The 11,390-nt window shown below is 34.1% G+C and overlaps 1 protein-coding gene and 1 pseudogene across 1 annotated transcript; one reads left to right on the top strand and one right to left on the bottom strand.

Annotated features, from left to right (window-relative positions):
- Positions 1-4,095: 4,095 nt before the first annotated feature.
- On the top strand, positions 4,096-4,740 carry LOC110277905 (serine carboxypeptidase-like 16). The gene is made up of 2 exons (XM_021135578.2): positions 4,096-4,265; positions 4,505-4,740. Exons 1-2 carry the CDS (start codon positions 4,102-4,104, stop codon positions 4,734-4,736), a joined length of 396 nt encoding a protein of 131 aa, XP_020991237.2. The 5' UTR covers positions 4,096-4,101; the 3' UTR covers positions 4,737-4,740.
- Positions 4,741-8,655: 3,915 nt separating this feature from the next.
- On the bottom strand, positions 8,656-11,161 carry LOC107474959 (lysine histidine transporter-like 8; annotated as a pseudogene).
- Between the last annotated feature and the right edge of the window lie 229 nt (positions 11,162-11,390).

The following is an 11,390-nucleotide window of genomic DNA, read 5'->3' as shown; positions in this document are numbered from 1 at the left end:
AAAAAAATATTAAACCTATTGAGCAATAACAAATAATTTTAGAAACACAAATATATAATAACCAAAAATAAAGTTATTGATTTACCTGATTATTTTTTGTTCCAAGTCTCACAAAAAAATAATTCTATTGAGTTTTGTCCTCACTTCAATCTTTGAACACTGTCCATTATAAAAATAAATAAATTAATTATTTTAAATAAATAATGTAAATAATACTTGACATTGTCATTAACTTAAAAAAAATTGAAATATACCTCTTTGAATCTTTGTTGTGCATTCAATGGTTAATATTTTGTTGTTCACTTCTCTTCAATGGTTTTTCTTCATATGTCTTGTTTTGGTATGAAAAGAAAATTAAAATGAGAAGAGTAGAAGACCAAAAGTTTGGAAACCACTAAAAGAGAGAGAAAAGTGGCGCTGATGCCTCTAATGGCTTGAAACAAATATTTGAAAAATGTACTAGTGTTACTTTAATTAATAGTATGGGCTTGGGCTAGTATAATAGAACCATTTTTATTAATTATTAGAATGGGCTATTTGTTAACAAGAGCAACAATAATTCAAATATCTAATACATAATGCAGTTTTTAGTTTTTTTAATTTATAAAATTTTGTAAGTTATATTTTTTTTAATATTATATATAAAAAAATTTAATATTATTAATTATTACTATTTACTATTTTTTTTAAAAAAATTTGGGGGGACCATGGCCACCTTAGGTCCCCCCGTGGATCCGCCACTGCGTGGAGGCGTCATCCACGCGTCCGTGCGGATTGAAGTTCGCAGATGCGACGTGGGCACGTCATTCACGCGTTTGCGTCGCCTAACTTCGAGGCAGCTATGGAAAATTATATATCAAATCGAAGCCCCGGACGTTAGCTTTTCAATGTAACTAGAACTGCGTCATTTGGACCTCTACAGCTAAAGTTATAGCTGTTTGAGTGCGAAGAGGTCAGGCTGGACAGCTTAGCAATTTCTCCAACTTCTTGTATTCCTTCCACTTTTGCATGCTTCCTTTCCATCCTCTGAGTCATTCCTGCCCTGTAATCTCTGAAATCACTTAACACACATATCAAGGCATCTAATGGTAATAAGAGAGGATTAAACATAGGGAACTTAAGGCCAAAGAAGCATGTTTTCAATCAAAGCACATAATTAAGAAGGCAAATGTAAAAACTATGCAAATAGTATGAATAAATAGGTAAAGAGTTGATAAAAACCACTCAATTGAGCACAAGATAAACCATAAAATAGTGGTTTATCAGTCGTAGACTCCTCTGATTTATCAAAAAGAACTTGAAGCCTTCCATCTTGCGGTGAATTTTGCAACGAGTTTGGGCTAACTCTCTTTTTCGTCGATATGGTTACTGTTGTGCCATTATTCCCATCTTCTCCAATAGAAGCCAAAAAGAGAAGTCACAAGCTTCATTGGATATGAGGCTTTTGCATATTTATTCCAAGCCTGATTAGCTACATGATCCACCATCACACTTGGCCCACTTTTGTGTTTTGGAAGAACACCCATGTTCTTTTTGATGGGCCCTTTTTGCTTAGGCCCAACATCCTTCTTCACATTCTCCTTCTCTACTTTCTTTTTTCCTTTTTTGACTACTTGGCCCACCCCTCATTAGCATCCCTTTTTCCAACTGCATGAGTTTGGAAAAAGTCATGCAACGTTACAGGCTTTGATATCTCCTTAGATATCTCATTTCCTTGGTCTTTGTCTGGCGCAATATCTGCAACTTTCAGATTCTCCTTCTTGGTTGCGACATTTTTGCCGAAAACAAACATAGCAGGTCCACTATTATCTTCCACCGTATCTCTTTTTTGCTCCCCCTCCGATGCACTTCCCACCTCCACCATTATAGACACTCCCACCTTACTTTTGCAATCCACCGCAAGATGTCTATAACATCTACATTTTTCACAAATTAAGGCCAAACTCTCATACTCAACCTTATACACAAGATTGTCCACCTCAATCTCGTCAATGACTGGAGATCTTAGATGAATAAGAACGTAATCTCTTGCAAATTTATCCCTCTCTGCCTCTTTAGTTGCAACGTCAATTTTGATAGGGTCTCACACTGCAGTTACAATTCTGCGCATGACTTTCTCTTGATAATAATGGATATTTAATCCCGTAATGCGAATCCAAACCAAAGTGGTTCCAAAGGATTCTTTAGCGGGTCGAAAAGAGATCATCCATGGCTTGACGGCCAAATAATGACCATCAATCATCCACGGCCCCTCGAGCAAAATCTTTTCTCGGTCCTCTTTCAAATCACACTTTACAAAAAATATCCAAAGCCGACATTAAGAACCTCGTACCCTCCCTTAAGTCTCCATACAAACTTAAGCCTATGAATGATAGCTGTGTAACTCACACACTTATCCAAGACTTTGATAATAATAGAATCAACGTACGGCTCGGACAACACTTTCTTACCTTCAGCAGTGACTGTAACCTTTGGTCGAGACGCCCCACCGTCTCTTCCTGTAACCACCGCCAAACGATCCTCATCAAGAGAATCATCTACAATCAGCGGTTTTGGTGCCACACCTCCAACCACCTTGTCTCGGAAAGAAATTTCCATTTCTTTATTTCTGAAACTACTACCGCAACCCTGATCAGCATGATCATGAGCATCACTCTCAACCTCCTTCCCTTCCGCAAAAGAACCTTTCAATATATTCTAATCTCTTCCCGTATCAACCTTCAGCTTCCCTTGTTCCTCAACCCTTCAACTCCACTCCCTCCTTGCACCGACGTCCAGGCAACCCCGCTCGCACCCTCGGCAAACCCGCTCGCATCCTCTCCCATATTCTCTTACCCTTTAATGGGGTTTAATAAAGTATACAAGTGACAGTATTTCACTTATTTTTCTTCAAAATAATATGGTAAATCCTTATTGATACCAGTATCATTTCAAAATACAAATTTTAATTTTAAATTATTTCAGTTACTATAAAAATAAAAAATGTACCCAAAATTAATCCCCTTAAATTTGATCTCAACACTCACCCATAAACAAATTCTCATATCTGAAATCAAATAACTGTTCAAAATAACGCAAATATCAATTAACCTCGTAACACATACATTCAAAATGGTTCAAGCTCTATACCATTGACTACAGCCATGTGCTACCGTCAACCTTCGCTTTCATACGCACACTTAAAATTACTCGACAACAACTAACATATCTCCAACCTTTGTTCATTACTCCCTTCACGAACTTAACGTCTCATGACGTCAATTTTAATGTGCCTTCCGTCCAATGACTAATCCTTCGGATACTGCAGGACGCACAATGTGGGCGACCCTCCCAAGCAAACAAGTTCCATTCCTATCTTCTAGTGAGTATCGAACTCGGAAGAGATGGTTAAGGAACACAGACCCTCGTCCATCTATACCAACTTGCGTCGATGTAGTCAACATTCTACTAGCCCAAACTACCCACAAAATCCACACAGAAATACCCACGACTCAATCCTCATAGAGACCAAAAATACACAACAAACAGTCTTGGCCCACACCAACATCGGTTCAGCTCGGTTTTCACGCATAACTGGACAGACAAGACAACTTGTTCCACTTTAAACCGCGTAACTGACTGACCAGTTGCGAGACCAAGTGCAAATTTTGTGCTGCATCTTCACCTTAACTAAATGACGTAAATCAGAACCGTTTCTATATTTTACCTTAAATCTACACGGTCCACATTCGCATAATAACACCACATTCCACTCAAGGACAGTGCCATACTTGAACATCTTCCAATAGTTTATTTGAGGCACCATATATTCATATAACGAGGTACCTAAACTCATAAATAATACTCATTTCAAAAGTGTTTATTTGTTTTAAAAAAGACAGAGGAATGGGGGCACCATATAACGAGGTACCTAAACTCATAAATAATACCCATTTTTTCTAAAAAAAATAGTGTTTATTTATTTTAAAAAAGACAGCGGAATTTACGCACTCTACTAGTCCACTTGGTGGGTAGGTGGGAGAATTCAACAATCGAAAGTAAATTCTTATAAATATATTGAGGGTCCAACTAAAGTTCCAGAAGCAAAAAAGATACATAGGCATGGCTTCTAGTTCCATTATTAATTGGAGTTACATTTGTCAAGTGATGTTTTTTGCTCTCTCACTTTTCTTGCAGCTTCTACCATCTGAGATTGAAGGTATTGGTGCAAAAGTTGAAAGCCTTCTTGGTTATGATGGACCCCTTCCCTTTCATCTTGAGACTGGGTACGCTCATTATTCTCGTATCACCTGTCATTTTCAAAATCTTGCTAAACACTATTCTGAATAATAAATGAAGTAGAAAAGATATATCTGAAAACAATTAGAAACATCTATTATTCAACATTTTGTTTTAGGTAGTATAGTTTCCCAATTCCATTTAGCAATTTTAACGAACAATGCTTGGATCTGAGAAATAGTTGTTATTATTATTATTATTATTATTATTATTATTATTATTACAGGTATATTGGGTTGGGGGATTCAGATGATGACATGCAAGTTTTCTACTATTTTATTAAGTCAGAGAATGATCCTAAGAATGACCCTCTTTTGCTATGGCTCACTGGTGGCCCCGGTTGTTCTTCATTTTCCGGCCTTAGTTTTCAAATAGGTGATCTTCAATTCGCAACTTGTCTTTTCAAAAGTATAATTTTACAACCTTTTCTTCATGTAGAAATAAGAACTACCATTTAACTTATGTGACATGAATTTAATTTTAAAAATATTATTTATATATTAAAATTAACTGTGTATTTTAACGCATTTTTTAACTTTTTTTAACATATATTTTATATTTCAATGTATGTTTTATATTAATAGTTAATTTTAATAATTAATTTTTTGTGTACACGTAGTATGTGTGATTTAATTTTGATATATTTTTAGTGTTAAGTAATTTTATATATACATTTAATTACGTAACATGACAGAGGAAAATGTCGGTAAAGATTTTCACAAAAATATTGCGTTGCAAATATAGTTCTAAACCGACAATTAAACCTCAATCAATATTTAAATTGTTTGTCACTTAAGCAAACCCAATAAAATTAACTGAAGTATTTAAATTTCGGATCGTCTCTCAAGGAATTGCAGGGGAAGTGTATTTATTATTGGTTATGAAATTGTATCTTTTTGGATTTTGAGTTTAATAAACAAGGAATGTAAATAACAAGAAAATAAACTAATAACTAAGAAAAGTCCTAGCAAGGGTTGAGAATCGAAATTCTTATCCTCATTATCATTGTCAATTGTGATGGTAATTACAAATTGCTCTCACTTAGTTAACCTCTAACAATTGAAGGAAAATCAAGTGAGCAAAATCAACTTAAGTTCACAAGTTCTAATCAAAGACTAGATTTAGTGAACCCTAAGCCAACTAGCAATTTTCAATCACCAATCAACAAAAGAATTTTGATAACTCAAGAGTATCTAATTGATCAATCCAAATTAAGAACATAAAAATCTAATTTAAAATCCAACAAAGCATTTTATCAAACACTTGGAAGACATAACATAAAAACATAGAAACTAACAAGACATAGCAAAATCTAAAACTAACCAAAGCAAAGAAATAACAATAACGAAACAATTAAACAATAAGAAACATGAAACATAAATTGCATTAATGAAAATTGAGAGTAACACATGAACTGATAAACTAAATTAGCAAAATAAAGGGATCAATGAGAGAAGTAAATAACTAAAGTGCTAGAACAAATAAAAGTAAACGAAAACTAAATTAAAGTAAGAGTGAACCTGAACCTAAGGAAAAATTGAAAGAAGAAATCCTAAACCTAAAGAGAGGAGAGAGTCTCTCTCTAAAAAACTACATCTAAATCTAAAATTATGTGAATGAAAGTATGAATAATGACTCATTCCCCCCTTCCAGCCTCACTCTGCAGCCTCTAATAAGTATTTTTGGGCCTGAAACTGGGTCAAAAGCAACCCAGAAATCGCCCCCTCCGTTTTTTGTAAATTGCAGCACGTGACGCTCTATCACGCGTACGCGTCGGCCACGCGTACGCGTCGTTGAACAAATTCCTGGTCACGCGTACGCGTCGCTTTCAGATTCTGAAATACTTGATTTCTTGTATTCCTTCCACTTTTGCATACTTCTTTTCCATCCTCTAAGCCATTCCTACCCTATAAATCCTGAAAACACTTAATAAACATATCATGGCACCGAATGGTAACAAGAGAGGATTTAAAATTAGTAAATTTAAGGGCAAAGAAGCATATTTTTAATCATAGCACAAAATTAAGAAGGAAAATGTAAAACATGCAATTTATATGGATAAATATGAGAATAATAAATAAAATTCACTCAATTCAATACAAAATAAACTATAAAATAGTGATTTATCATAACACCACATTAATAAAAATTATTTTTTATATTAATTACGTGAATAATCATATAAAAAATTGATGTGATTGAATGAGTATCAAACTTTTAATAGCTTTTTATTTGATTATTTTAAAATGTGTTTAGATTTTTTTTCCATGAGCATGTTATTAAAAAAGAAAATTTAAAAAGCTAAAGACTATTTGAGATGCCATTTAATATATTATCATACCACGCTTACAATATATTTAATGAGATTTTGAGCAGGTCCAATGAAATTCAAAATTGAGGAATATGATGGGAGCTTGCCTAAGCTTATTCCAAGGCCACAGTCATGGACAAAGGTAAAAATCCATCCTATATAATTATTTGTTCTGCTTCTAACTTAATCCATATTATGTAATAGTAAGTATTATTTAGAGTTAAGTACGATTTTAGTCTCTAAGGTATAAATTGAAAAAAAAATTGTTTTTAATTTTTTTTATACAAAATTTTTCTTAAAATTTAAAACTAAATTTTAAAATTATCCTTTTTATTATAAAATTTTTTAGTATACTTATAATTTGATAAACTTCTTAATCTAGGCAAGAGTCTTGATTGATTTAATTTAGATGTCATTTATTATTTTCTGCTTCTGTTTTAGATTTTCTTTCCATATGGGTCAAGAGATTAATAATTATAGAAAAATAAAGATGTAAATTTTACAAATTTTAAAATTAAATAACAATTTTTAACTAATAAAATATAAATAATTTAAAATTTAATTATTCTATTAGTCTCTATAATTTTATTAAATTTATTATTGAATTTTATATTTTTAGTTTAATTTATAAATTATTTTAATTTTTTAATTAAATTTTTATAATGACAAAAATATTTAAATTATCAAAATATTTTGTTTTCAGATTGAAAAAGTATAAGTAGACAATGAGAATACTAAACAATGTGAACAATGGATATATCAGATGTTCAATTCAATAGGTATACAGATGGTTATTCTAATGTTAAAGTTTAGAAAGTAATTTAAAAGTAGAGTGTTTTTTTATTTTATTGGATCAATTCTAAAATTCATTGTTCACATTGTTTACAAAAGTCATTCTCTACCTAGAAAAACCGTTTTAAATCAGAGATACCCTTTGAGTAATTAATAAAACTCTAAACGTGACATTCTCTTGTTTTATATAATGACAAAATAATCCTCTCCCATGTCCTTTTGTCTTTCTTTCTCCCTCCAAAACCCTAATATTCCCAAAAGTTCACATTCGACTACAATAACAACACCACCACCATCGCCGCTACCACAGCAGCTGCAGTCAACAACGAAAACATGTTAGCCTCCACCACCACAAACAGCAGCCCCAAGATACACGAGTGTTTCACGTGTCATAAGTCTTTCATTACCGGTCAGGAATTGGATGGCCACAACCCATAAGTGTTGCCATTACAAAGCTGGCAACAACCACAACAATAACAGCGTCGTAGCGCATTTTGCCTTCGAGGAGTCTGTAGCTGAGGGTTCCCTCGTGGACAAATTCTTGAGGGGTGACAATGGATTTTGGAAATATGCATAATCGGCCAGCCCTTCATTGTAAATATTGTTCAGGAGAGAATTTCATGGAAGTTGATATTGATATAAGATCTTCCATGGTTAACAGTGCTGGAGTCCACTTGGTATTCGGTTACATCCCGAGCTTGATAGTTGACTTGGCTTTTCTTATTGAGAGCCAAGAGAAATCGGAATATCCAGAGAAGATTTTAGGCCCTTTCCCACATTCTTTATCTAGGTGTTCCGCATCAAGATGGTGCTGCTACTGCTACTAATTCTCAAGAAGCTAAAGTCACTTATGGCAAAGATAACCCAAATAACTTGACAAAATGGTGAGTTAATGTAAAAAGCATGAATTTGACAATGTGGCTACATACGAGTCAATCCTCATAGTAGTTCCTGAGATTCATGTGATTGCCCAATGTAGTTATCAAGATCCCAATTTTTTCATTGTAGTCCTTCAGATAGAGCTCCAATCACTCATAGTGGTCTCTGGACATATTTCTGGTGATGAGTTATCACCAAAGCGCTTACGTGACATTGTTTTGCCACGCTGGATGACTCCAACGGCTAGCTGAGCTGGCTCATTTCTAATTTATACTCACATTGATCCCTCCCACTATATTTAACCATAAATTCCCAAATTTTGATAAACAACTACAAACAATTCAGTTATATTTGAAATTCTACAGTTACCTAAAGAATCAATCATAATCCATTAACTAAGCTAAAGGAAAGAGGCACAATGCAATGAAGAAATAAGCAACCTTAGCACTTTTCTAAATTGGCACCCGAGCCGAGTGCCTAAAAGTCGACGGCATTGTAGCCTGAAAAAGAAGAAAAGCTCATATTTTCATTAACTAAAGAGAGAAAAATCAGAAGTTTAATTAGACAAAGTTTATGGCAAGGCATTACTAGTACCTGAATCTCTAGTGCCAAATTGTGGCCTCTGAAAGAAAATGCTACGATTCCAAGAGCATTCAACATAAGAAACAAAGATGCAGAAGATGATGGCAATGACAAAGGTTCATAAGAGATGGAGGGTGGCCTTTGTTGGCTCACAGATAGAACCCAAACCATGATGGAGTAAGTGATTGCTGTCACAACACCTATGAGTGAGAGCCCTATAATTGAATTGAGGTTTGAAAGTTGAGACAGGACAATGGATAGAGAAGTAAAAACCAAGTACCACTCCACTGTGGTTAAAGAATTTGAGGTACACGTTGGGCCACAAACTATTTGAAAGAAGAGTTTCATGGTTTCCCCTCCTATAAGGATCAATGCAGTTGCAGTTCCTGTTGATAAATAAACAGTTGGGAAGAGAGCAAGTCACACTCCTAATCTTTCCCCTAAAAAAGCAAGGTTAAAACCTTTTCAAATCATGCAATAATAGTTTTAGGACTGTTATATGTGTATAAATATTCAATTAACTTGGTTTGAGTACCCAACACAGTTTTTGAGGATCAATTATATGTAAAGCATTCTTGCATTGTTAATTATGAAACTTTATATAACAATGTGATATAATAAATAAACTATATTAAATAAACTCACCAAATGTTGCTTGAGCAAGCTCTACATATATTTTGTACCTTTTCTCAAGAATAGCTTCATGCAGCTGAACCAAAAGCCATAAAGTATACAATTGCCAACAATATGCTATGGTTAAAGAAAGGATTCCACAAACTATCCACGAAAATCTCAGTTAAAGGCTTAATCCAAATCAAAGCAGTAAATATAACAAACAGTTGGTTTGCATAAAGGATGGTGTGACCAAACTATCCACAATTGATCATGGACAAATTGCAATGAATCTGATCAGTTCCAAGCCAAAAGGAATGTGTAATGAACAAAACTAATGAAAAGAATCCCATGAATGCAGCAAGAAGAACCTTTCGGAACCCATCAAGACCAGGAAAATGGAGGTCTAAAAGCAACAAAGAGGTGTGATCCAAACCCAAAATTCCCACAAAAATCCCGAAAACACCAAAAAGAACACTAAGCTACTTCTTGGATCTCCTGGATGCGGATTTCTCGAAAAGTGAGCCTTGCAAGCATCATGACGCACAAGTAAAGGCTCAAACTTGACAACAGAATCAGAATGAAAGCACCACTCACGAAGAAGCTAGAATTGGTATCGGAACCCGAGTAAGTGTGAAGGAAGAGGGAAGAGAGGGTAACAAAGGAGACGGTGAACGCAACACAGTATTGATCGATGTAGAGGTGGGATTGAAGGTGAGCATGGTCGAGCCTGAGGCTGAAGATCTGGGCATTCTTCTCGTCGAAATTGAGCTTGTCCTTATTTTTGGGCCGCTTTCTGAGGTCGGGAGCAGGGCCTTTGGGGGTGCTAGGGCGGCGACTGGCAGCACGAAGGCCGTTGGACGTGGAGGGTTGGGCATCGGGGTAATGTAGGTTTGGAGAGCGTAGAGGAAGAGAATTAGGAGCCTGAAAAATACGATGAAGAACGCAAGGAAGAGGCAGAGCGAAGCGTGCAGGAGTGGAGCTTTATATAATAACACCAACTACGATGGATCAATGTGGGTATAGTGGGAGGGACCAGCATGGCAAAACGACGTTATGTAAGCACTCCAGTGATGACTCATTATTAGAAATATCCCCAAGGACTACTATGAGTGCTCGGAATTCTATCTGAGGGACTACAATAAAAAAATTAAGATCTTAAAAATTACATTGGATAATCACCTAAATCTCAAAAACTACTATAGAGATTTACTCGCCTACATATACATTGGAGTTTGGAGATTAAAGTTCATCCTTGAAAACCAAATTTTGTTTCTGATTTACTTATTTCCTTATATCTTAGTAATAATATTATTGATGTTCCCTCGTCAATATTATTGAATATGCATTCTGCTTTCATATAGAAGAAGGGAAGAGAAGAGAAAAATGCTGAAGGGGATTAGGATTAGGCTAGTGCTAGGTTATGTAAAGTGAAAATAATGGTTATAATAATAATTTCATAACTTATAAATTAAAATAATTAATAAGGACTTAATTAAACATAATTTAAATAGTTAATTTTATATTAAAAATAAATATTTAAATAATCTAATAATTAATTTAATTAATGTCCTAACTTATAAATTTAAATCATTTTGGAATAAAATTTTAAAATAAATAAAAGGGTAAAACACTTATATAAATCGGGAAGCAACCCAATATTATCTGAATCACCCAAAACAAAAAACATTATTTGAATACCTTCATGTATATATCTATGTAAATCGAATTAATATGTATCGAACTACATGGAGAACTATATTTAAACATAAATCAAGTTTATATAATTCGAATTAGCTATTGTGACACTAAATCAAATCTAGTTTATTCGATTTACTATTGCACAACACATATATAGTAAATCAAATCAGCTTGATTCGATATACGTACTACCTATACAGATTATTGACATTTACTATTTTAAGTTAATTTTTTA

This window comes from Arachis duranensis, chromosome 2 (genome assembly GCF_000817695.3).
Source record: "Arachis duranensis cultivar V14167 chromosome 2, aradu.V14167.gnm2.J7QH, whole genome shotgun sequence".
NCBI classification, from domain to species: Eukaryota; Viridiplantae; Streptophyta; class Magnoliopsida; order Fabales; family Fabaceae; genus Arachis; species Arachis duranensis.
This window is presented reverse-complemented; position numbering and strand designations above follow the sequence as displayed.

Excerpts from the sequence above, each read along its gene's own strand:
- LOC110277905 (XM_021135578.2), top strand. The coding sequence starts at position 4,102 with ATGGCTTCTAGTTCCATTATTAATTGGAGTTACATTTGTCAAGTGATG. Across the intron at positions 4,266-4,504 it reads CCCTTTCATCTTGAGACTGG|GTATATTGGGTTGGGGGATT; the intron begins GTACGCTCATTA and ends TTATTATTACAG.